At 46.1% G+C, this 26,517-nt stretch overlaps 1 protein-coding gene across 1 annotated transcript in view; it reads left to right on the forward strand.

Moving 5' to 3' along the window:
- Window positions 1–690: 690 nt before the first annotated feature.
- LOC311125477 (intermembrane lipid transfer protein VPS13C-like) overlaps window positions 691–26,517 on the forward strand; it is a gene marked incomplete at its 5' end in the record, with an annotated part of 37,002 nt that continues 11,175 nt past the window's right edge. Inside the window, 16 exons of the mRNA XM_084199528.1 lie at window positions 691–836; window positions 2,109–2,220; window positions 2,354–2,371; window positions 3,286–3,521; window positions 3,660–3,807; window positions 6,288–6,428; window positions 8,640–8,721; window positions 8,811–8,880; window positions 9,501–9,612; window positions 12,145–12,258; window positions 18,333–18,460; window positions 18,707–18,788; window positions 19,003–19,116; window positions 19,295–19,370; window positions 19,495–19,658; window positions 21,549–21,594. Coding sequence (XP_084055654.1) covers window positions 691–836; window positions 2,109–2,220; window positions 2,354–2,371; window positions 3,286–3,521; window positions 3,660–3,807; window positions 6,288–6,428; window positions 8,640–8,721; window positions 8,811–8,880; window positions 9,501–9,612; window positions 12,145–12,258; window positions 18,333–18,460; window positions 18,707–18,788; window positions 19,003–19,116; window positions 19,295–19,370; window positions 19,495–19,658; window positions 21,549–21,594 — 1,789 coding nt within the window. The remainder of the gene's footprint in view (window positions 837–2,108; window positions 2,221–2,353; window positions 2,372–3,285; window positions 3,522–3,659; window positions 3,808–6,287; window positions 6,429–8,639; window positions 8,722–8,810; window positions 8,881–9,500; window positions 9,613–12,144; window positions 12,259–18,332; window positions 18,461–18,706; window positions 18,789–19,002; window positions 19,117–19,294; window positions 19,371–19,494; window positions 19,659–21,548; window positions 21,595–26,517) is intronic.

Genomic DNA, 26,517 nt, shown 5'->3' on the forward strand with positions numbered 1-26,517 from the left:
TTTAACAGGTTAATTGACTGAGAAGAGAACACGTTCTCGTTTAGAAGGGATTTACCCTAATTTAACAGGTTAATTGACTGAGAAGAGAACACGTTCTCGTTTAGAAGGGATTTACCCTAATTTAACAGGTTAATTGACTGAGAAGAGAACACGTTCTCGTTTAGAAGGGATTTACCCTAATTTAACAGGTTAATTGACTGAGAAGAGAACACGTTCTCGGTTAGAAGGGATTTACCCTAATTTAACAGGTTCTTTGACTGAGAAGAGAACACGTTCTCGTTTAGAAGGGATTACCCTAATTTAACAGGTTAATTGACTGAGAAGAGAACACGTTCTCGTTTAGAATGGATTTACCCTAATTTAACAGGTTAATTGACTGAGAAGAGAACACGTTCTCGGTTAGAAGGGATTTACCCTAATTTAACAGGTTCTTTGACTGAGAAGAGAACACGTTCTCGTTTAGAAGGGATTTACCCTAATTTAACAGGTTCTTTGACTGAGAAGAGAACACGTTCTCGTTTAGAAGGGATTACCTTTTTTGTCTGTCTGCAACGGCCTTGAACTTTCCAATGTTGTTCCTTTCAACTGTGACCTCTCTTCCTGTGACCTCTCTTCCTGTGACCTCTCTTCCTGTGACCTCTCTTCCTGTGACCTCTCTTCCTGTGACCTCTCTTCTGTGACCTCTCTTTCTGTCTGTTACAGTATGGAGGTGTGGTAGTGGACGTGAACATCTCAGACAACTCTACTGTGATCAGCTTCACTGACTATTATGATGGAGCTGCTCCAGCCCTCGTAGTCAACCATACACCCTGGGTTACCATCACCTACAGACAGAGGTTAGACTGACCCTAACCCTAACCCTAACCCTAACCCTAACCCTAACCATACACCCTGGGTTACCATCACCTACAGACAGAGGTTAGACTGACCCTAACCCTAACCCTAACCATATCCCTAACCCTAACCCTAACCATACACCCTGGGTTACCATCACCTACAGACAGAGGTTAGACTGACCCTAACCCTAACCCTAACCCTAACCCTAACCCTAACCCTAACCATACACCCTGGGTTACCATCACCTACAGACAGAGGTTAGTCTGAACCTAACCCTAACCCTAACCCTAACCATATCCCTAACCCTAACCATATCCCTAACCCTAACCCTAACCATATCCCTAACCATATCCCTAACCTTAACCATATCCCTAACCATATCCCCAACCCTAACCATAACCCTAACCCTAACCATATCCCTAACCATATCCCTATCCCTATCCCTATCCCTAACCATATCCCTAACCCTATCCCTATCCCTAACCCTAACCCTAACCATATCCCTAACCATATCCCTAACCCTAACCCTAACCCTAACCCTAACCATATCCCTAACCCTAACCCTATCCCTATCCCTAACCCTTATCCCTAACCATATCCCTATCCCTAACCCTTATCCCTAACCATATCCCTAACCCTAACCCTAACCATATCCCTAACCCTATCCCTAACCATATCCCTAACCCTAACCCTAACCCTAACCATATCCCTAACCCTAACCATATCCCTAACCCTAACCATATACCTAACCATATCCCTAACCTTATCCCTAACCATATCCCTAACCCTAACCATATCCCTAACCCTAACCATATCCCTAACCCTAACCATATCCCTAACCATATCCCTAACCCTAACCCTAACCATATCCCTAACCCTAACCCTAACCATATCCCTAACCCTAACCATATCCCTAACCCTAACCCTAACCATATCCCTAACCCTAACCCTTACCATACAGTATTGTAATTCCTGTTGTAACATAGAGCCGCTTTCTTTCTTTACCTCTGGCCATGACAAGTGGAGGACCTTGAGTTGTGTTTAGTTGGACTCACTCTTCTGCGTTTGACCTTGTAGATTCCTATCCAGGGCATGTGTTGTGATGTTCTGTGATGTGTTGTGATGTTCTGTGATGTTCTGTGGTGTTCAGGGCCCTGTCAGAGTAGCAATGCTGATCTAGGATCATTTTAGATCATAATGAATAAGATAACATGGACACTCCTACTCTGAGAGCCTTCGTGGAGACAGGCCCTGATGTTCTTGGTTCCCAGTGGTTCTACAGAGAGCAGAGTCCTGAAGCCAGGACAAGCCCAGAGGTTTGCCTGGGACAACCCTGCAGGTGTCCGCAAACTCAGCTGGAACTGCCTGGAGCACAGCAGTGGAGAACTGACCTGGTTAAGGTAACACACACACAGCCATGCCGACTGAACTGGACCTGGTTAAGGTAACACACACACAGCCATGCCAACTGAACTGGACCTGGTTAAGGTAACACACACACACAGCCATGCCGACTGAACTGGACCTGGTTAAGGTAACACACACACAGCCATGCCAACTGAGTGGAGCTAAAATAAAGACATGGAAACGGATTGTACAGAGCCAACTCTCTCTCTCTCTCTCTCTCTCTCTCTCTCTCTCTCTCTCTCTCTCTCTCTCTCTCTCTCTCTCTCTCTCTCTCTCTCTCTCTCTCTCTCTCTCTCTCTCTGTCTCTCTCTCTCTCTCTCTCTCGTCTGTCTCTCTCTCTCTCTCTCTCTCTCTCTCTCTCTCTCTCTCTCTTTCTCTGTCTCTCTCTCTCCCTCTGTCTCTCTCTCCTCTCTCTATCTCTCTCTCTCTCTCTCTCTCTCTCTCTCTCCCTCTGTCTCTCTCTCTCTCTCTCTCGTCTGTCTCTCTCTCTCTCTCTCTCTCTCTCTCTCTCTCTCTCTCTCTCTCTCTCTCTCCCTCTGTCTCTCTCTCTCTCTCTCTCTGTCTCTCTCTCTCTCTCTCTCTCTCTCTCTCTCTCTCTCTCTCTCTCTCTCTCTCTCTCTTCTCTCTCTCTCTCTCTCCTCTGTCTCTCTCTCTCGTCTGTCTCTCTCTCTCTCTCTCTCTCTCTCTCTCTCTCTCTCTCTGTCTCTCTCTCTCCCTCTGTCTCTCTCTCCTCTCTCTATCTCTCTCTCTCTCTCTCTCTCTCTCTCTCTCTCTCTCTCTCTCTCTCTCTCCCTCTGTCTCTCTCTCTCTCTCTCTCGTCTGTCTCTCTCTCTCTCTCTCTCTCTCTCTCTCTCTCTCTCTCTCTCTCTCTCTCTCTCTCTCTCTCTCCCTCTGTCTCTCTCTCTCTCTCTCTCGTCTGTCTCTCTCTCTCTCTCTCTCTCTCTCTCTCTCTCTCTCTCTCTCTGTCTGTCTGTCTCTCTCTCTCTCTCTCTCTCTCTCCCCTGTCTGCCTGTCTGTCCTTGTGTCTCCCCCCCCATACAGGATGAGTGTGGTCAGTTTGCGTACGACGGTCTGTCCCAGGTCCACTGGGTGTCCTTCCTGGACGGTCGCCAGCGCGTGCTGCTCTTCACCGAGGACGTTGCCGTGGTGACCAAGGCGCGGCAGGCGGAGGAGCTGGAGCAGTTCCAACAGGAAGTGAACGTGTCGCTGCAGAACCTTGGCCTGTCACTCATCAACAACGACAACCGCCAGGAGATCGCCTACGTCGGCATCACCAGGTAATGTACCACAGACAGTCAGAGACGTACACACACTCACAGACATACAGACCCTTGTGTAAAAGTTGATCCCTCAGATTTAAATTGAGGTATTGGTATGAACGGTACAGTAATGTTTCATGTGCCTGTTGGTTTCAGCTCTGGTGTGGTGTGGGAGATGAGGCCTAAGAACCGCTGGAAGTCTTTCAACCAGAGGAACATCAGGCTGTTGGAGAAGGCCTACCAGAAACACATGTCTGGAGGCACACCTGAGCCTGGCTGGGTCAAACTGGAGACCAACTTAGAGGTACGACCATCACACTGACCCCTAACTCCTGACACTAACCCTTAACCCTACCACAGCCTGGCTGGGTCAAACTAGAGACCAAATTAGAGGTACGACCATCACACTGACCCCTAACCCCTGACACTAACCCTTAACCCTACCACAGCCTGGCTGGGTCAAACTAGAGACCAAATTAGAGGTACGACCATCACACTGACCCCTAACCCCTGACACTAACCCTTAACCCTACCACAGCCTGGCTGGGTCAAACTAGAGACCAAATTAGAGGTACGACCATCACACTGACCCCTAACCCCTGACACTAACCCTTAACCCTACCACAGCCTGGCTGGGTCAAACTAGAGACCAAATTAGAGGTACGACCATCACACTGACCCCTAACCCCTGACACTAACCCTTAACCCTACCACAGCCTGGCTGGGTCAAACCAAATTAAAGGTGAGAACAGGCCTGGAATTTTGTGATTTTAGGGGCAAGGCCATTTGGCCTTCAAGAGGTGCCCAATCTTCCAGGGCACCAAGACCATCTGCCAGGGCACCAAGGCCATTAACCAAAGTAGCCAATTTAAATTGATTTGAAAACCAAAAAACACTAGCTATTATGTTAATAAAAACATAAGTGTATGTAAACGTCCATAAATTATTATCCTACATGTCAAAGTCTAGGTGATAGCCTATGGTATTGGCTACAGCTTTATTGAGACTTTTAATCACATACTGTATAGGCTAAACGCCAGTCATGTTTGACAAATATAATGTAGGATCATTAATATCTAAAAGCTTGATTCTGTCGACATGCTTGAGGCACTGTTTGTTCTGATAGGAGAACAAGGCAAGTGCCTGTTGGACACTGCAGCGTCACACACCTTGCAATCTGAGCGGAGGCCATCAACATTTTGAAACTATTTAACCATAAACGTAATTGTTTAAAACCTGGACATTTTTTTGTCATTTTGTGAGGCATGTCTTACCATGTAGGAATGTTAAAGGTATTACAGTGCACCCATAATGAAAAAGCAAAAACAGGTTTTTAGAAATGTTTGCACATGTATTCAAAATAAAAAACTGATATCACAAGTCTTCTGACCCTTTACTCAGTACTTTGTTGAAGCAGTGATTACAGCCTAGAGTCTTGTTAGATGTTCGATCGGGTTCAAGTCCGGGCTCTGGCTGGGCCACTCAAGGACATTCAGAGACTTGTCCCGAAGCCACTCCTGCATTGTCTTGGCTGTGTGCTTAAGGTCGTTGTCCTGTTGGAAGGTGAACTTTCGCCCCAGTCTGAGGTCCTGAGCGCTCTGGAGCAGGTTTTCATCAAGGATCTCTCTGTACTTTGGTCCGTTCATCTTTGCCTTGATCCTGACTAGTCTCCCAGTCCCTGCTGCTGAAAAACATCCCCACAGCATGATGCTGCCACCACCATGCTTCACCTTCAACTCCAAGCGGGCTGTCATGTGCCTTTTACTGAGGAGTGGCTTCCGCTGGCCACTCTACCATAAAGGCCTGATTGGTGGAGTGCTGCAGAGATGGTTGTCCTTCTGGAAGATTCTCCCATCTCAACAGAGACTCTGGAGCTCTGTCAGAGTGACCATCAGGTTCTTGGTCACCTCCCTGACCAAGGCCCTTCTCCCCCGATTGCTCAGTTTGGCCAGGCGGCCAGCTCTAGGAAGAGTATTGGTGGTTCCAAACTTCTTCCATTTAAGAATGATGGAGGCCACTGTGTTCTTGGGGACCTTCAACGCTGCAGAAATGTTTTGGTATCCTTGCCCAGATCTGTGCCTCGACACAATCCTGTCTCGCAGCTCTACGGACAATTCCATCGACCTCATGGCTTGGTTTTTGCTCTGACATGCACTGTCAACTGTGGGACCTTTATATAGACAGGTGTGTGCCTTTCCAAATCATGTCCAATCAATTGGATTTACCACAGGTGGACTCCAATCAAGTTGTAGGAACATCTCAAGGATGATCAATGGAAACAGGATGCACCTGAGCTCAATTTCGAGCCTCATAGCAAAGGGTCTGAATACTTATGTAAATAAGGTATTTCTGTTTTTCTATTTTTAATACATTTGAAAAATATTCTAAAAACATGTTTTTGCTTTGTTATTATGGGGTATTGTGTGTAGATTGATGAGGAAAAAATATAATGTAATCAATTTTAGAATAAGGCTGTAACGTAACAAAATGTGGAAAAAGGGAAGGGGTCTGAATACTTCCTTATATGCCTTTGAAACCAGTAGGGCATATTTATCTTATGTTCTTAGCTTTCATTCGTTGTCCAGCAGCCAAAGACACAATCCTAGTCATATCATCAACCCGTGTTTGTTGTTGCGTCTTTAGAAGTTCCCTCTTTCGACATTTCTGAAGGATATTTTCATCTCTGTCGTATGAAACTGCTCGCATTTGCGGTGCACTTTTGAGAGCGGTGTTGTCCCGCTAATTGCATTTTGGAACATTCGCACTTATTCTTTTCCCATGCAGGTGAACTTCGGGAAGGTTCCCATGGTGATGCGTCAGCCCTTTTCCTCTAATATCAGGAGGAACTTCCTGTCTGGGATTCAGGTGGAGTTTAAACAGTCGCCTCATCAGAGAAGTCTCCGGGCCCAGCTACACTGGCTGCAGGTAACACCCTAACGTTACACACCCTACACCCTACACACTAACCCCTAACCCCTAACCTGATTTATACTACACCCTACACACTAACCCCTAACCTGATATATACTACACCCTACACACTAACCCCAAACCTGACACACCCTACACCCTACACACTAACCCCTAAACCTACACACTAACCCTAAACCTACACACTAACCCTAACCTGACATATACTACACCCTACACACTAACCCTAACCCTACACCCTACACACTAACCCCATCACACCCTACCCCTACACCCTAACCCCATCACACCCTACCCCTACACACTAACCCCATCACACCCTACCCCTACACCCTAACCCCATCACACCCTACCCCTACACACTACACCCTACACACTACACCCTAACCTCATCACACCCTACCCCTACACCCTAACCTCATCACACCCTACCCCTACACCCTAACCTCATCACACCCTACCCCTACACCCTACACCCTAACCTCATCACACCCTACCCCTACACCCTAACCTCATCACACCCTACCCCTACACCCTAACCTCATCACACCCTACCCCTACACCCTAACCCCATCACACCCTACCCCTACACACTACACCCTAACCCCATCACACCCTACCCCTACACCTTACACCCTAACCTCATCACACCCTACACCCTAACCTCATCACACCCTACCCCTACACCCTAACCCCATCACACCCTACCCCTACACACTACACCCTAACCCCATCACACCCTACCCCTACACCTTACACCCTAACCTCATCACACCCTACACCCTAACCTCATCACACCCTACCCCTACACCCTAACCTCATCACACCCTACCCCTACACCCTAACCTCATCACACCCTACCCCTACACCCTAACCTCATCACACCCTACCCCTACACCCTAACCTCATCACACCCTACCCCTACACCCTAACCTCATCACACCCTACCCCTACACCCTAACCTCATCACACCCTACCCCTACACCCTACACCCTAACCCCATCACACCCTACCCCTACACCCTAACCTCATCACACCCTACCCCTACACCCTAACCTCATCACACCCTACACACTACACCCTAACCCCATCACACCCTACCCCTACACTCTACACCCTAACCTCATCACACCCTACCCCTACACCCTACACCCTACACCCTAACCTCATCACACCCTACCCCTACACCCTAACCTCATCACACCCTACCCCTACACCCTACACCCTAACCCCATCACACCCTACCCCTACACCCTAACCTCATCACACCCTACCCCTACACCCTAACCTCATCACACCCTACACACTACACCCTAACCCCATCACACCCTACCCCTACACCCTACACCCTAACCTCATCACACCCTACCCCTACACCCTACACCCTACACCCTAACCTCATCACACCCTACCCCTACCCCTACACCCTAACCTCATCACACCCTACCCCTACACCCTAACCTCATCACACCCTACCCCTACACACTACACCCTAACCTCATCACACCCTACCCCTACACACTACACCCTAACCTCATCACACCCTACCCCTACACCCTAACCTCATCACACCCTACCCCTACACACTACACCCTAACCCCATCACACCCTACCCCTACCCCTACACCCTAACCTCATCACACCCTACCCCTACACCCTAACCTCATCACACCCTACCCCTACACCCTAACCTCATCACACCCTACCCCTACACACTACACCCTAACCTCATCACACCCTACCCCTACACCCTAACCCCATCACACCCTACCCCTACACACTACACCCTAACCTCATCACACCCTACCCCTACACCCTAACCCCATCACACCCTACCCCTACACCCTAACCTCATCACACCCTACCCCTACACACTACACCCTAACCTCATCACACCCTACCCCTACACCCTAACCTCATCACACCCTACCCCTACACCCTAACCTCATCACACCCTACCCCTACACACTAACCCCAGTTTAAACAGTCGCCTCAACAGAGAAGTATACAGGCCCAGTTGCTTTGGCTGCGGGTAACTGTGGCTAAAATAACCATGACTGTCTTTCAGATAAGAGCATTTCTGCTTTTAAATCAAGCAAGCTGCAAATGTTACGGTAGAACATATAGTCTCGAGAGCCATTTTGGAGTACTGTGTATATCTCTAGTGATATGAAACTCTTGTCTTTTTTACGGTGTGTGTTTCAGGTGGACAACCAGCTGACTGGAGCGATGTTTCCCATTGTGTTCCACCCGGTTCCTCCTCCAAAGTCCATCGCTCTGGACTCGGGTAACTGCGGCCTCCCCGGTACATGGTAGAATGCGTGTGTGTCCATAATGGTGTTCTCTAACGTGTTCTGTTCCGTCTTTCTTCCTTAGAACCAAAACCTTTTATGGACGTCAGCATCATCACCAGGTTTAACGAACATAGTCAGGTCATGCAGTTCAAGTGAGTGTTCCTCTTATACCCCCACTGTATTATTAGTGCACCACACTTCTTTTTAGTGCACTACACTTATTTTTAGTGCACACCAGTCCCTCTGACCCAGTAGTGTGATCTGTGTTTTAGTTCAGGGTTAGTCCTCCACTAGGCTCTCTCTGACCCAGTAGTTATACTGTGATCTGTGTTTTAGTTCAGGGTTAGTCCTCCACTAGGCTCTCTCTGACCCAGTAGTTATACTGTGATCTGTGTTTTAGTTCAGGGTTAGTCCTCCACTAGTCTCTCTGACCCAGTAGTTATACTGTGATCTGTGTTTTAGTTCAGGGTTAGTCCTCCACTAGTCTCTCTGACCCAGTAGTTATACTGTGATCTGTGTTTTAGTTCAGGGTTAGTCCTCCACTAGTCTCTCTGACCCAGTAGTTATACTGTGATCTGTGTTTTAGTTCAGGGTTAGTCCTCCACTAGTCTCTCTGACCCAGTAGTTATACTGTGATCTGTGTTTTAGTTCAGGGTTAGTCCTCCACCAGTCTCTCTGACCCAGTAGTTATACTGTGATCTGTGTTTTAGTTCAGGGTTAGACCTCCACTAGTCTCTCTGACCCAGTAGTTATACTGTGATCTGTGTTAAAGGTACTTCATGGCTCTGGTCCAGGAGATGGCTGTGAAGATTGACCAGGGATTCCTGGGGGCCATCTTGGCCCTGTTCACCCCAGCTACTGAAACACATGTGGACAAACAGAAGGTAACTGACCCAACCACAGACACAACTAGAGACACAACTAGAGACACAACTGGAGACACAACTGGAGACACAACTAGAGACACAACTGGAGACACAGCTGGAGACACAGCTAGAGACACAACTAGAGACACAACTAGAGACACAGCTGGAGACACAACTAGAGACACAGCTAGAGACACAACTAGAGACACAGCTAGAGACACAACTAGAGACACAACTAGAGACACAACTAGAGACACAGCTAGAGACACAACTAGAGACACAGCTAGAGACACAGCTAGAGACACAACTAGAGACACAACTAGAGACACAACTAGAGACACAACTAGAGACACAGCTGGAGACACAACTAGAGACACAGCTGGAGACACAACTAGAGACACAGCTGGAGACACAACTAGAGACACAGCTAGAGACACAACTAGAGACACAACTAGAGACACAACTGGAGACACAACTAGAGACACAGCTGGAGACACAACTAGAGACACAGCTGGAGACACAACTAGAGACACAACTAGAGACACAACTAGAGACACAACTAGAGACACAGCTGGAGACACAACTAGAGACACAGCTGGAGACACAACTAGAGACACAACTAGAGACACAACTAGAGACACAACTAGAGACACAGCTGGAGACACAACTAGAGACACAACTAGAGACACAACTAGAGACACAACTGCAGACACAGCTGGAGACACAACTAGAGACACAACTAGAGACACAACTAGAGACACAACTAGAGACACAACTAGAGACACAACTAGAGACACAGCTGGAGACACAGCTAGAGACACAGCTAGAGACACAACTAGAGACACAACTAGAGACACAACTAGAGACACAACTAGAGACACAGCTGGAGACACAACTAGAGACACAACTAGAGACACAACTAGAGACACAACTAGAGACACAACTAGAGACACAACTAGAGACACAGCTGGAGACACAACTAGAGACACAACTAGAGACACAGCTGGAGACACAGCTGGAGACACAACTAGAGACACAGCTAGAGACACAACTAGAGACACAACTAGAGACACAACTAGAGACACAGCTGGAGACACAACTAGAGACACAACTAGAGACACAGCTGGAGACACAGCTAGAGACACAGCTAGAGACACAACTAGAGACACAACTAGAGACACAACTAGAGACACAACTAGAGACACAGCTGGAGACACAACTAGAGACACAACTAGAGACACAACTAGAGACACAACTAGAGACACAGCTGGAGACACAACTAGAGACAACTGGAGACATAACTAGAGACACAGCTGGAGACACAACTAGAGACACAGCTGGAGACACAACTAGAAACACAGCTGGAGACACAACTAGAGACACAACTAGAGACACAACTGGAGACACAACTAGAGACACAACTAGAGACACAACTAGAGACACAACTGGAGAGACAACTAGAGACACAACTAGAGACACAACTAGAGACACAACTAGAGACACAACTAGAGACACAACTGGAGACACAACTGGAGACACCGATACAGATGCAGCCACAGACGAAGCCACAGCTACAGACACAATTACAGACACAGACATCTGGCCCTGTTCACCCGATCTACTGAAACACACGTTGACCAACAGACGTTAACTACAGACACACTAGCAGAGGCCTGTGAGGCGATGGTTGAAGTGGACAGAAAAAGGGGCTGGTACTCATCATATTCTACAAGAGGTGCCAGTACTCTGGGGTTTAGGAGAACGAGGAGGTGGACTGTACTGTAGTGTACGCTAAACATGGGAAATACTGCCCCCTGTTGTTAGAAGAAAGAAATAACCAGCCAGGAAAGGAAGATTGACCAGGGCTTCCTGGGAACCATCCAGGCCCTGTTCACCCGTTACTGAAGTACACGTGGACAAATCATATGACATTTGTATATGTAGATAATGAATCATACTTATTTCAGTAACAAAATAAATACATCTTCTTGAATTGAACAGAGGAGACAAGTAGGTGTTGCGTGTTAAACGTATTGCTGCTGTTGCCCAATGGCATTAGTCTGACGTTACCTGGATGGAGGCTAGCTGGGCAAAAACAACCCTTATGGCTCTCTGATCATTTTACTAACACATCTATTAAGTGAGAAGTCACGTGGGACTTCAGTACCTCACGTGAGATTTGATTAGTTGAACACGTGCATGTGTGTGGTGTATATGACCTGGATCTCAATCTCTCTCTCTCTCTCTCTCTCTCTCTCTCTCTCTCTCTCTCTCTCTCTCTCTCCCCCTCCTTCGTCATTCTCTCTCTCTCTCTCTGTCTCTCTCTCTGTCTCTCTCTCCTCTCTCTCTCTCTCTCTCCCTCCTTCGTCATTCTCTCTGTCTCTGTCTCTCTCTCTCTCTCTCTCTCTCTCTCTCTCTCTCTCTCTCTCTCTCTCTCTCTCTCTCTCTCTCTCTCTCCCTCCTTCGTCATTCTCTCTCTCTCTCTCTCTCTCTCTCTCTCTGTCTCTGTCTCTCTCTCTCTCTTTCTCTCTGTCTCTCTCTCCTCTCCAGACCAAGCTGATAGAGAAGGACTTGGAGATGTTACAGGCTGAACTGATGGAGGCGTCCATGACAGACAACTCAGGCCTCAGCTTCTTTGAACACTTCCACATCTCCCCCATCAAAGTAGGAGGCTCTCATTCTCTCTCCCTCCTCCCTCTCTCTCTCCCTACTTCCTCATTCTCTCTCCCTATTTTCTCTCTCTCATCCCATCCTCATTCTCTGGCCTAGATGTGGCCAAGACAGAAATAACTTATTTATTTCCTGTCCTGTTGGGGCCTTTGTTTGAAATGTAAAATGCTCGCCAGATTCTTAACAAAGACTGAGTCTGGGCATCAGGAGACGACAGCAATATTAAATAATGTTATATTCCTCTATGTCAGCCATACTCAACAGACAGACTGCGGGTCCCGACTTAAAAAATAGACTTATTGCTTTTGTAATAGTAAAATGCACAAGGTGCAATTTCGAAATTTTGTAGTTTTCCTCTTGTTATGTCATTCACTTACAGAGCTCTATAACCTGTCAAAATATCCAGGTGATCAACTACTCAGGTATCATATGAACACACATAAGACATGGCAAAATGTGTACAATTGCAGGAAATTCGCTTTAAAATGGCAAAAGTGTATCTCCGTCAACAAGAGGGGTGGATTAACTCTTTAGTCATGTCCCAGTTTACCTACAGTATTTATGGCCCTGCCTCCACCTAACCACTTTATTATGGCCCTGCCTCCACCTAACCACTTTATTATGGCCCTGTCTCCACCCTAACCACTTTATTATGGCCCTGTCTCCACCCTAACCACTTTATTATGGCCCTGCCTCCACCTAACCACTTTATTATGGCCCTGCCTCCACCTAACCACTTTATTATGGCCCTGCCTCCACCTAACCACTTTATTATGGCCCTGCCTCCACCTAACCACTTTATTATGGCCCTGCCTCCACCTAACCACTTTATTATGGCCCTGCCTCCACCTAACCACTTTATTATGGCCCTGCCTCCACCTAACCACTTTATTATGGCCCTGCCTCCACCTAACCACTTTATTATGGCCCTGCCTCCACCTAACCACTTTATTATGGCCCTGCCTCCACCTAACCACTTTATTATGGCCCTGCCCACACCTAACCACTTTATTATGGCCCTGCCTCCACCTAACCACTTTATTATGGCCCTGCCTCCACCTAACCACTTTATTATGGCCCTGCCTCCACCTAACCACTTTATTATGGCCCTGCCTCCACCTAACCACTTTATTATGGCCCTGCCTCCACCTAACCACTTTATTATGGCCCTGCCTCCACCTAACCACTTTATTATGGCCCTGCCTCCACCTAACCACTTTATTATGGCCCTGCCTCCACCTAACCACTTTATTATGGCCCTGCCTCCACCTAACCACTTTATTATGGCCCTGCCTCCACCTAACCACTTTATTATGGCCCTGCCTCCACCTAACCACTTTATTATGGCCCTGCCTCCACCTAACCACTTTATTATGGCCCTGCCTCCACCTAACCACTTTATTATGGCCCTGCCTACACCTAACCACTTTATTATGGCCCTGCCTACACCTAACCACTTTATTATGGCCCTGCCTCCACCTAACCACTTTATTATGGCCCTGCCTACACCTAACCACTTTATTATGGCCCTGCCTACACCTAACCACTTTTTATTATGGCCCTGCCTCCACCTAACCACTTTATTATGGCCCTGCCTCCACCTAACCACTTTATTATGGCCCTGCCTCCACCTAACCACTTTATTATGGCCCTGCCTACACCTAACCACTTTATTATGGCCCTGCCTACACCTAACCACTTTATTATGGCCCTGCCTCCACCTAACCACTTTATTATGGCCCTGCCTACACCTAACCACTTTATTATGGCCCTGCCTACACCTAACCACTTTTTATTATGGCCCTGCCTCCACCTAACCACTTTATTATGGCCCTGCCTACACCTAACCACTTTATTATGGCCCCGCCTCCACCTAACCACTTTATTATGGCCCCGCCTCCACCTAACCACTTTATTATGGCCCCGCCTCCACCTAACCACTTTATTATGGCCCCGCCTCCACCTAACCACTTTATTATGGCCCCGCCTCCACCTAACCACTTTATTATGGCCCCGCCTCCACCTAACCACTTTATTATGGCCCCGCCTCCACCTAACCACTTTATTATGGCCCCGCCTCCACCTAACCACTTTATTATGGCCCTGCCTCCACCTAACCACTTTATTATGGCCCTGCCTCCACCTAACCACTTTATTATGGCCCTGCCTCCACCTAACCACTTTATTATGGCCCTGCCTCCACCTAACCACTTTATTATGGCCCTGCCTCCACCTAACCACTTTATTATGGCCCTGCCTCCACCTAACCACATTATTATGGCCCTGCCTACACCTAACCACTTTATTATGGCCCTGCCTCCACCTAACCACTTTATTATGGCCCTGCCTCCACCTAACCACTTTATTATGGCCCTGCCTCCACCTAACCACTTTATTATGGCCCTGCCTCCACCTAACCACTTTATTATGGCCCTGCCTCCACCTAACCCCTTTATTATGGCCCTGCCTCCACCTAACCACATTATTATGGCCCTGCCTACACCTAACCACTTTATTATGGCACTGCCTCCACCTAACCACTTTATTATGGCCCTGCCTCCACCTAACCACTTTATTATGGCCCTGCCTCCACCTAACCACTTTATTATGGCCCTGCCTCCACCTAACCACATTATTATGGCCCTGCCTACACCTAACCACTTTATTATGGCCCCGCCTACACCTAACCACTTTATTATGGCCCTGCCTCCACCTAACCACTTTATTATGGCCCCGCCTACACCTAACCACTTTATTATGGCCCTGCCTCCACCTAACCACTTTATTATGGCCCCGCCTACACCTAACCACTTTATTATGGCCCTGCCTCCACCTAACCACTTTATTATGGCCCTGCCTCCACCTAACCACTTTATTATGGCCCCGCCTACACCTAACCACTTTATTATGGCCCTGCCTCCACCTAACCACTTTATTATGGCCCTGCCTCCACCTAACCCCTTTATTATGGCCCTGCCTCCACCTAACCACTTTATTATGGCCCTGCCTCCACCTAACCACTTTATTATGGCCCTGCCTCCACCTAACCACTTTATTATGGCCCTGCCTCCACCTAACCACTTTATTATGGCCCTGCCTCCACCTAACCACTTGTGTTTATTTTTTAAAATGATAATAAATAAATGAAATATTCCACTTTATTTGGAACTGCATGCCAGACTAAATTAAACGGGCATATTTTTTTATAAGGAATTTGAATTTGGAGGGCAGAGATTATTAAACATTAAAGCACTGGATTAGACCTCTTCACTAAAGGCTTCAGTCATACAAAAATTATACTTCAATCCAAACGGGAGCAGATTAGTAAGAAAGGCACATATGCAGCTAACAAAAATATATGGAAATGTCTACTCTATCCAAAATTATGACCAACTGATTGCAGCATTACTGCAAAAATGGTGGCGGCAAGTGTAAAGGAACTTGTCTGACAGTAGTGGAGTACTGGTCCTTCTCTAACAGTAGTGGAGTACTGGTCCTTCTCTAACAGTAGTGGAGTACTGGTCCTTCTCTAACAGTAGTGGAGTACTGGTCCTTCTCTAACAGTAGTGGAGTACTGGTCCTTCTCCAACAGTAGTGGAGTACTGGTCCTTCTCCAACAGTAGTGGAGTACTGGTCCTTCTCCATCAGTAGTGGAGTACTGGTCCTTCTCTGACAGTAGTGGAGTACTGGTCCTTCTCTAACAGTAGTGGAGTACTGGTCCTTCTCTAACAGTAGTGGAGTACTGGTCCTTCTCTAACAGTAGTGGAGTACTGGTCCTTCTCTAACAGTAGTGGAGTACTGGTCCTTCTCTAACAGTAGTGGAGTACTGGTCCTTCTCTAACAGTAGTGGAGTACTGGTCCTTCTCTAACAGTAGTGGAGTACTGGTCCTTCTCTAACAGTAGTGGAGTACTGGTCCTTCTCTAACAGTAGTGGAGTACTGGTCCTTCTCTAACAGTAGTGGAGTACTGGTCCTTCTCTAATAGTAGTGGAGTACTGGTCCTTCTCTAACAGTAGTGGAGTACTGGTCCTTCTCTAACAGTAGTGGAGTACTGGTCCTTCTCTAACAGTAGTGGAGTACTGGTCCTTCTCTAACAGTAGTGGAGTACTGGTCCTTCTCTAACAGTAGTGGAGTACTGGTCCTTCTCTAACAGTAGTGGAGTACTGGTCCTTCTCTAACAGTAGTGGAGTACTGGTCCTTCTCTAACAGTAGTGGAGTACTGGTCCTTCTCTAACAGTAGTGGAGTACTGGTCCTTCTCTAACAGTAGTGGAGTACTGGTCCTTCTCCAACAGTAGTGGAGTACTGGTCCTTCTCTAACAGTAGTGGAGTACTGGTCCTTCTCTAACAGTAGTGGAATACTGGTCCTTCTCTAACAGTAGTGGAGTACTGGTCCTTCTCTAACAGTAGTGGAGTACTGGTCCTTCTCCAACAGTAGTGGAGTACTGGTCCTTCTCTAACAGTAGTGGAGTACTGGTCCTTCTCTAACAGTAGTGGAGTACTGGTCCTTCTCTAACAGTAGTGGAGTACTGGTCCTTCTCTAACAGTAGTGGAGTACTGGTCCTTCTCTAACAGTAGTGGAGTACTGGTCCTTCTCTAACAGTAGTGGAGTACTGGTCCTTCTCTAACAGTAGTGGAGTACTGGTCCTTCTCCAATAGTAGTGGAGTACTGGTCCTTCTCTAACAGTAGTGGAGTACTGGTCCTTCTCTAACAGTAGTGGAGTACTGGTCCTTCTCTAACAGTAGTGGAGTACTGGTCCTTCTCTAACAGTAGTGGAGTACTGGTCCTTCTCTAACAGTAGTGGAGTACTGGTCCTTCTCTGACAGTAGTGGAGTACTAGTCCTTCTCAGACAGTAGTGGAGTACTGGTCCTTCTCTAACAGTAGTGGAGTACTGGTCCTTCTCCAACAGTAGTGGAGTACTGGTCCTTCTCTAACAGTAGTGGAGTACTGGTCCTTCTCTAACAGTAGTGGAGTACTGGTCCTTCTCTAACAGTAGTGGAGTACTGGTCCTTCTCTAACAGTAGTGGAGTACTGGTCCTTCTCTAACAGTAGTGGAGTACTGGTCCTTCTCTAACAGTAGTGGAGTACTGGTCCTTCTCCAACAGTAGTGGAGTACTGGTCCTTCTCCAACAGTAGTGGAGTACTGGTCCTTCTCCATCAGTAGTGGAGTACTGGTCCTTCTCTGACAGTAGTGGAGTACTGGTCCTTCTCTAACAGTAGTGGAGTACTGGTCCTTCTCTAACAGTAGTGGAGTACTGGTCCTTCTCTAACAGTAGTGGAGTACTGGTCCTTCTCTAACAGTAGTGGAGTACTGGTCCTTCTCTAACAGTAGTGGAGTACTGGTCCTTCTCTAACAGTAGTGGAGTACTGGTCCTTCTCTAACAGTAGTGGAGTACTGGTCCTTCTCTAACAGTAGTGGAGTACTGGTCCTTCTCTAACAGTAGTGGAGTACTGGTCCTTCTCTAACAGTAGTGGAGTACTGGTCCTTCTCTAACAGTAGTGGAGTACTGGTCCTTCTCTAACAGTAGTGGAGTACTGGTCCTTCTCCAATAGTAGTGGAGTACTGGTCCTTCTCTAACAGTAGTGGAGTACTGGTCCTTCTCTAACAGTAGTGGAGTACTGGTCCTTCTCTAACAGTAGTGGAGTACTGGTCCTTCTCTAACAGTAGTGGAGTACTGGTCCTTCTCTAACAGTAGTGGAGTACTGGTCCTTCTCTGACAGTAGTGGAGTACTAGTCCTTCTCAGACAGTAGTGGAGTACTGGTCCTTCTCTAACAGTAGTGGAGTACTGGTCCTTCTCCAACAGTAGTGGAGTACTGGTCCTTCTCTAACAGTAGTGGAGTACTGGTCCTTCTCTAACAGTAGTGGAGTACTGGTCCTTCTCTAACAGTAGTGGAGTACTGGTCCTTCTCTAACAGTAGTGGAGTACTGGTCCTTCTCTAACAGTAGTGGAGTACTGGTCCTTCTCTAACAGTAGTGGAGTACTGGTCCTTCTCTAACAGTAGTGGAGTACTGGTCCTTCTCCATCAGTAGTGGAGTAAACCTGGTCTATGCTATTCCTCTGTTGTAGCTACACCTGAGTCTGTCTCTGGGCTCCAGCGGTGATGATCAGCAGGAGATGGTGGCCATCCAGTCAGTCAATCTTCTGTTGAAGAGTCTTGGAGCTACACTCACCGACGTAGACGACCTCATCTTCAAGTGAGTGGATCAGACTGGGACAGAGACCGTAGATCGACAGCACAAACAGATCTGGGACCAGGCTAGTGACGATCACGTCTTTGGTAGTAACTCTCTCCCCCTTCTCTGTCAGATCTGGGACCAGGCTAGTGACGATCACGTCTTTGTTAGTAACTCTCTCCCCCTTCTCTGTCAGATCTGGGACCAGGCTAGTGACGATCACGTCTTTGGTAGTAACTCTCTCTCCCCTTCTCTGTCTCCTTCCAGACTTGCCTACTTTGAGATTAGCTATCAGTTCTATAGGAGAGAGAAGCTGATGTGGACTGTGGTCCGACATTACAGTGAACAGGTTAGTTCACACGATTCCTTCACAAACCTTAAGATAGATAATATACTTTAGCCTCTCTTTTTTTACTGTTTTATTTGGATACGCTGAATTTAGAATAATGGAGGAGAACACAAGGCTTTAACAGCTGCTTTATGCAACATATTTCCCATTGTAAAGAATGCCCACTCCACTGGCTTCCTCTCTCTCTCTCTCTCTCTCTCTCGCTCCTCTGTAGTTCCTGAAACAGATGTATGTGTTGGTGCTGGGTCTGGATGTCTTGGGGAACCCATTCGGCCTGATCAGAGGCCTGTCTGAAGGAGTGGAGGCCTTCTTTTACGAGCCCTTCCAGGTGACACACACACCAAAAACCTCCAGCTATTCTCATAGGACCACGTGGTGACGTTTTTTGAGGGACGTGTCTGGATGTCCGGGACGGGCCAGGCCCTGTAGAGGCCCCGTTCAGAAGCAGTACGGCTGAAGTGACTCCAGCGCTGACATTATTTTGGTTGTTGTTGTTGTCGCCATAGGGAGCGGTTCAGGGTCCTGAGGAGTTCGCTGAGGGCTTTGTGATCGGAGTACGCAGTCTACTGGGCCACACTGTCGGTAAGGCTGTGTGTGAATGAGTGAGTGCGCCTGTGTACACGTGCTTGTGTGTGTATACAATGTGTGCATGTCTAAAGTGTTTTTTTTTTTTCTGTATACCTGTCTTCTCTCTCCTCCCCACTAGGTGGCGCTGCAGGCATGGTGTCTCGTATTACGGGGTCAGTGGGTAAAGGACTGGCTGCCCTCACCATGGATAAAGACTACCAGCAGAAAAGACGAGAGGAAATGAACAGACCTCCCAAAGACTTTGGAGAGAGTCTGGCCAAGGGAGGCATGGGATTCTTCAAGGTACCACTGTAGTACTATGATCATTTAATAAAGATACACTTTATCCAGAGACACTTACAGTGAAACCAGGGTTGGGGGGGGGGGGAGATTTCCATTTCAATTCACTCAATTCAGGTAAAAGTAATTCACATTTTCCTCATAGAAAGTATATGAGGAAAATTGGAATTGGGATTTCAGTTGACTTCCTAAATTGACTGAATTGAAAATGGACTTGACCACAACCCTGCAGTGAACACACGTTCAGTGTGTGTTGCCCCATGTGGAAATCACACCGTCAGCTGTGGGGGTCGAAAGCACATGTCCCAATATTGTCCTTCACGATGAGTCAGAGGTCACGGACGTTTAAGCCCCATGTTGAATATTAAAACTACACGAAATGATTCAACAACGATACATGACATGGCCTGCATCCCAAAATGGCACCCTATTCCCTATGTAGTGCACTACTTTTGACACGTAGGGCTATATAGGAACTAGGGTGCGATTTGGGACGCAACCATGTGGTTGCCTACAAGCGCGACCTTGACATTATAGTACAAAAGGCAATTGTACTGCGTGATGTGCATTTTACTGTAGAATCATGAGCAGGAGTGGACTTTCAATCAGTAGATTTAACATTACAGACCAGAACATTACAGGGGAACTACTCATGTAATTCTACCATTACAGACCAGAACATTACAGGGGAACTACTCATGTAATTCTACCATTACAGACCAGAACATTACAGGGGGAACTGCTCATGTAATTCTACCATTACAGACCAGAACATTACAGGGGAACTACTCATGTAATTCTACCATTACAGACCAGAACATTACAGGGGGAACTACTCATGTAATTCTACCATTACAGACCAGACATTACAGGGGAACTGCTCATGTAATTCTACCATTACAGACCAGAACATTACAGGGGGAACTACTCATGTAATTCTACCATTACAGACCAGAACATTACAGGGGGAACTACTCATGTAATTCTACCATTACAGACCAGAACATTACAGGGGGAACTACTCATGTAATTCTACCATTACAGACCAGAACATTACAGGGGGAACTACTCATGTAATTCTACCATTACAGACCAGAACATTACAGGGGGAACTACTCATGTAATTCTACCATTACAGACCAGAACATTACAGGGGGAACTACTCATGTAATTCTACCATTACAGACCAGAACATTACAGGGGGAACTACTCATGTAATTCTACCATTACAGACCAGAACATTACAGGGGAAACTGCTCATGTAATTCTACCATTACAGACCAGAACATTACAGGGGGAACTACTCATGTAATTCTACCATTACAGACCAGAACATTACAGGGGGAACTACTCATGTAATTCTACCATTACAGACCAGAACATTACAGGGGGAACTACTCATGTAATTCTACCATTACAGACCAGAACATTACAGGGGAACTACTCATGTAATTCTACCATTACAGACCAGAACATTACAGGGGGAACTACTCATGTAATTCTACCTCTTGATTCAGGACCTAAAGGAGTATCATCTTCAGTTGTCTTCTGTCCTGGGTCCTCCTGTAGGAGTCGTGATGAGGCTAAAACACACAGGGTCTGTCCCAAATGGCAACCTAAAGTAGTGCTCTATGTAGGGAACAGGGTGTCATTTGGGACGGAGTCATGATTAGCTTTTCAGTACAGAACACAACATCAGATGAACCCTCTTCATTCAGGACAATAATGTGAAATGTAATTTTCCTCCCAAACGGATGGTTTTCTTTGGTTAAGAGGTTGTTCTGTCCTGTTAGTCTTGAATTAGACCTTTGTGTTGGATACCATGGAGACCTGACGGTCCTCTCTCTCTCTCTCTCTCTCTCTCTCTCTCTCTCTCTCTCTCTCTCTCTGTAGGGGGTCGTTGGTGGGGTAACGGGCATCGTGACCAAACCTGTAGAAGGTATGTTTATTCACAACGCTCTGACCTGTGGCTGAACTCTTCTTCCGTTCACTTTCACAAACATGGGGGGGGGGGGGGAAGAAATCATGATTCTCATCAATGTTCAATAGATATTTACATTTACATTCCATAAATGTAATTCTAGAACAATTTTATAGCTAGAATAAAATCTGTAGTTTATTGTCCACTTTGTGGGAAACAGAAGTTTGTCTCAACCCTTCAAAGATGATCTCCATCAGATCTCACATCCCTTCATGGATTTGGTAGAATATATAGGATGTACACTGAGTGTACAAAACATTAGGAACACCTGCTCTTTCCATGACATAGACTGACCAGGTGAATCCATGTGAAAGCTATGATCCCTTATTGATGTCACCTGTTAAATCCACTTCAAATCAGTGTAGATGAAGGGGAGGAGACAGGTTAAAGAATATTTTTTAAGCCTTGAGACATGGATTGTGTACGTGTGCCATTCAGAGGGTGAACGGGCAAGACAAAATATTTAAGCGCCTTTAAAACGGGGTATGGTAGTAGGTCAAGAACTCCAACGCTGCTGGGTTTTTGACGCTCAACAGTTTCCTGTGTGTATCAAGAATGGTCCACCACCCAAAGGACATCCAGCCAACTTGACATAACTGTGGGAAGCATTGGAGTCAACATGGGCCAAGCATCCCTGTGGAACGCTTTCCACACCTTGTAGATGTGATTTGATTCATTAGGAACCCCATTAGCCAACGCCAATGGCAACAGCTAGTCTTACTGGGGTCCGACACATAACCAAAAATAAATCACAGACAAAAGACTTACAATTTACATACATCTAAAAACATTAACATGTAGTGTGTGTGTGCATCTATCAGTGAGGGAAAAAAGTATTTGATCCCCTGCTGATTTTGTACGTTTGCCCACTGACAAAGACATGATCAGTCTATAATTTTAATGGTAGGTTTATTTGAACAGTGAGAGACAGACTAACAACAACAAAAATCCAGAAAAATGCATGTCAAAAAATGTATAAATTGATTTGCATTTTAATGAGGGAAATAAGTATTTGACCCCTCTGCAAAACATGACTTAGTACTTGGTGGCAAAACCCTTGTTGGCAATCACAGAGGTCAGACGTTTCTTGTAGTTGGCCACCAGGTTTGCACACATCTCAGGAGGGATTTTGTCCCACTCCTCTTTGCAGATCTTCTCCAAGTCATTAAGGTTTCGAGCCTGACGTTTGGCAACTCGAACCTTCAGCTCCCTCCACAGATTTTCTATGGGATTAAGGTCTGGAGACTGGCTAGGCCACTCCAGGACCTTAATGTGCTTCTTCTTGAGCCACTCCTTTGTTGCCTTGGCCGTGTGTTATGGGTCATTGTCATGCTGGAATACCCATCCACGACCCATTTTCAATACCCTGGCTGAGGGAAGGAGGTTCTCACCCAAGATTTGACGGTACATGGCTCCGTCCATCGTCCCTTTGATGCGGTGAAGTTGTCCTGTCCCCTTAGCAGAAACCCCCCCCCCCCCCCCCCCCCAAAGCATAATGTTTCCACCTCCATGTTTGACGGTGGGGATGGTGTTCTTGGGGTCATAGGCAGCATTCCTCCTCCTCCAAACACGGCGAGTTGAGTTGATGCCAAAGAGCTCGATTTTGGTCTCATCTGACCACAACACTTTCACCCAGTTCTCCTCTGAATCATTCAGATGTTCATTGGCAAACTTCAGACGGCCCTGTATATGTGCTTTCTTGAGCAGGGGGACCTTGCGGGCGCTGCAGGATTTCAGTCCTTCACGGCGTAGTGTGTTACCAATTGTTTTCTTGGTGACTATGGTCCCAGCTGCCTTGAGATCATTGACAAGATCCTCCCGTGTAGTTCTGGGCTGATTCCTCACCGTTCTCATGATCATTGCAACTCCACGAAGTGAGATCTTGCATGGAGCCCCAGGCCGAGGGAGATTGACAGTTCTTTGTGTTTCTTCCATTTGCGAATAATCACACCAACTGTTGTCACCTTCTCACCAAGCTGCTTGGCGATGGTCTTGTAGCCCATTCCAGCCTTGTGTAGGTCTACAATCTTGTCCCTGACATCCTTGGAGAGCTCTTTGGTCTTGGCCATGGTGGAGAGTTTGGAATCTGATTGATTGATTGCTTCTCTGGACAGGTGTCTTTTATACAGGTAACAAACTGAGATTAGGAGCACTCCCTTTAAGAGTGTGCCCCTAATCTCAGCTCGTTACCTGTATAAAAGACACCTGGGAGCCAGAAATCTTTCTGATTGAGAGGGGGTCAAATACTTATTTCCCTCATTAAAATGCAAATCAATTTATAACATTTTTGACATGCGTTTTTCTGGATTTTGTTGTTATTCTGTCTCTCACTGTTCAAATAAGCCTACCATTAAAATTATAGACTGATCATTTCTTTGTCAGTGGGCAAACGTACAAAATCAGCAGGGGATCAAATACTTTTTTCCCTCACTGTACATGTCAGTACATACACACAACAAGTAGGTCACATGGGGGAGACGCGTTGTGGCCTAAGGTCTTGCTTTATTTGTTTTCTGAAACCAGGTTTGCAGTTCACTTACGCTATATAAGATGGAAGGGAGTTCCATGCACTCATGGCTCTGTGTAATACTGTACGTTTCCTTGAATTTGTTCTGGACCTGGGGACTGTGAAAATACCCCTGGTGACATGTCAGGTGGGGTAAGTGTGTGTGTCAGTGCTGTGTGGAAGTTGACTATCCAAACAATTAGGAATTTCCAACACATTAATGTTTCTTATAAAAACAAGAGGTGACACGGTCAGTCTTTCCTCAACTCTCAGCCAAGAGAGACCGGCATGCATAGTATTAATATTAGCCGTCTGATTACAATGAAGAGCAAGACGTGCCGCTCTGTTCTGGGCCAGCTGCAGCTTAACTAGGTCTTTCTTTGCAGCACTGGATCACACGATTGGACAATAATCAAGATTAGACAAAACTAGAGCCTGCAGGACTTGCTTTTTGGAGTGGGGTGTCAAAAAAGCAGAGCATCATTTATTATGGACATACCTCTTCCCATCTTTACAACCATAGAATCTATATGTTTTGACCATGACAGTTTACAATCTAAGGTAACGCCAAGTAATTTACTCTCTTCAACTTGTTCAACAGCCACACCATTCATCACCAGATATAATAAATAATAATAAATAATATGCCATTTAGCAGACGCTTTTATCCAAAGCGACTTACAGTCATGCGTGCATACATTTTTGTGTATGGGTGGTCCCGGGGATCGAACCCACAACCTTGGCGTTACAAGCGCCGTGCTCTACCAGCTGAGCTACAGAGGACCACAGGCACCAGATTCAGCTGAGGTCTAGAATTCAGGGAATGATTTGTACCAAATACAATGCTCTTAGTTTTAGAGATGTTCAGGACCAGTTTATTAGTGGCCACCCATTCCAAAACAGACTCCAACTCTTTGTTAAGGATTTCAGTGACTTCACTAGCTGTGGTTGCTGATGCGTATATGGTTGAGTCATCAGCATACATGGACACACATGCTTTGTTTAATGCCAGTGGCAGGTCATTGGTAAACATAGAAACGAGTAGAGGGCCTAGAGAGCTGCGCTTTACATGTTTGAGATTAGAGAAGCTTCCATAAAAAAAAAAACTCTGAGTTGTATTAGATAGATAGCTCTGAATCCACGATATGACAGAGGTTGAAAAGCCATAACACATACGTTTTCTCAACAACAGGTTATGGTCAATAATATCAAAGGCTGCACTGAAATCTAACAGTACAGCTCCCACAATCTTCTTATTATCAATTTCTTTCAACCAATCATCAGTCGTTTGTGTTAGTGCAGTACATGTTGAGTGGCCTTCTCTATAAGCATGCTGAAAGTCTGTTGTTAATTTGTTTATAGAGAAGTAGCATTTGGTCAAACACAATTTTTTCCAACAGTTTGCTAAGAGCTGGCAGCAAGCTGACAGGTCTGCTGTTAGAACCAATAAAAAGGCTGCTTTACCACGCTTGGGTAGCGGAATGACTTTGGCTTCCCTCCAGGCCTGAGGACAAAGACTTTCCTCTAGGCTCAGATTAAAGATATGACCGATAGGAGTGGCTATAGAGTCAGCTACCATCCTCAGTAGCTTTCCATCTAAGTTGTCAATGCCAGGAGGTTTTGTCATTATTGATCAATAACAATAATGTTCCACCTCTCCCACACAAACTTTACAAAGATTTGTCATAATTTTTTTATGCATGATTACGGTGGCTCACTGTTCGTTGTTGGCATTTCCTGCCTAAGTTTGCCCACTTTGCCAATTAAGTAATCATTCAAATAATTGGCAACATCAAATGGTTTTGTGATGAATAAGCCTTCTGATTCGGTGAAAGATGGAGTCTTTCTGCCCATCATTTCATTTAAAGTACTCCAACGTTTTTTTTCCATCATTCTTTATATCATTGATCTTGGCTTCATAATACAGTTTCTTCTTCTTTTTGTTGAGTTTAGTCACATCATTTCTCACTTTGCAGTAAGTCAACCAGTCAGATGTGCAGCCAGACATATTAGCCACTCCTTTTGCCCCGTCTCTTTCAACCAGACAGTTTTTCAATTCCTCATCAATCCACGGAGCCTTAACAGTTCTAACAGTCAGTTTCAGAACAGGGGCATGTTTATCAATAATTGGAAGAAGCAATTTCATAATTTCATAAAGTGCAGCGTCTGGATGCTCCTTATTAATCACATCAGACCAACAAATAAAGTTTTACATCCACATAAGAGTCACAGCAAAATACTTTGTATGATCTCTTATACACTATTTTAGGCCCAGCTTTTGGAACTTTGGCTTTCCTGGATATAGCCACTATACGGATAGTTCTACGGTATTAGTAAAAATGTGATCAATACATGTGGATGATCTTGTTCCTGTA

Source organism: Coregonus lavaretus (assembly GCF_964263955.1).
Source record: "Coregonus lavaretus genome assembly, contig: HAP1_SCAFFOLD_907, whole genome shotgun sequence".
In the NCBI taxonomy this organism is placed as follows: domain Eukaryota; kingdom Metazoa; phylum Chordata; class Actinopteri; order Salmoniformes; family Salmonidae; genus Coregonus; species Coregonus lavaretus.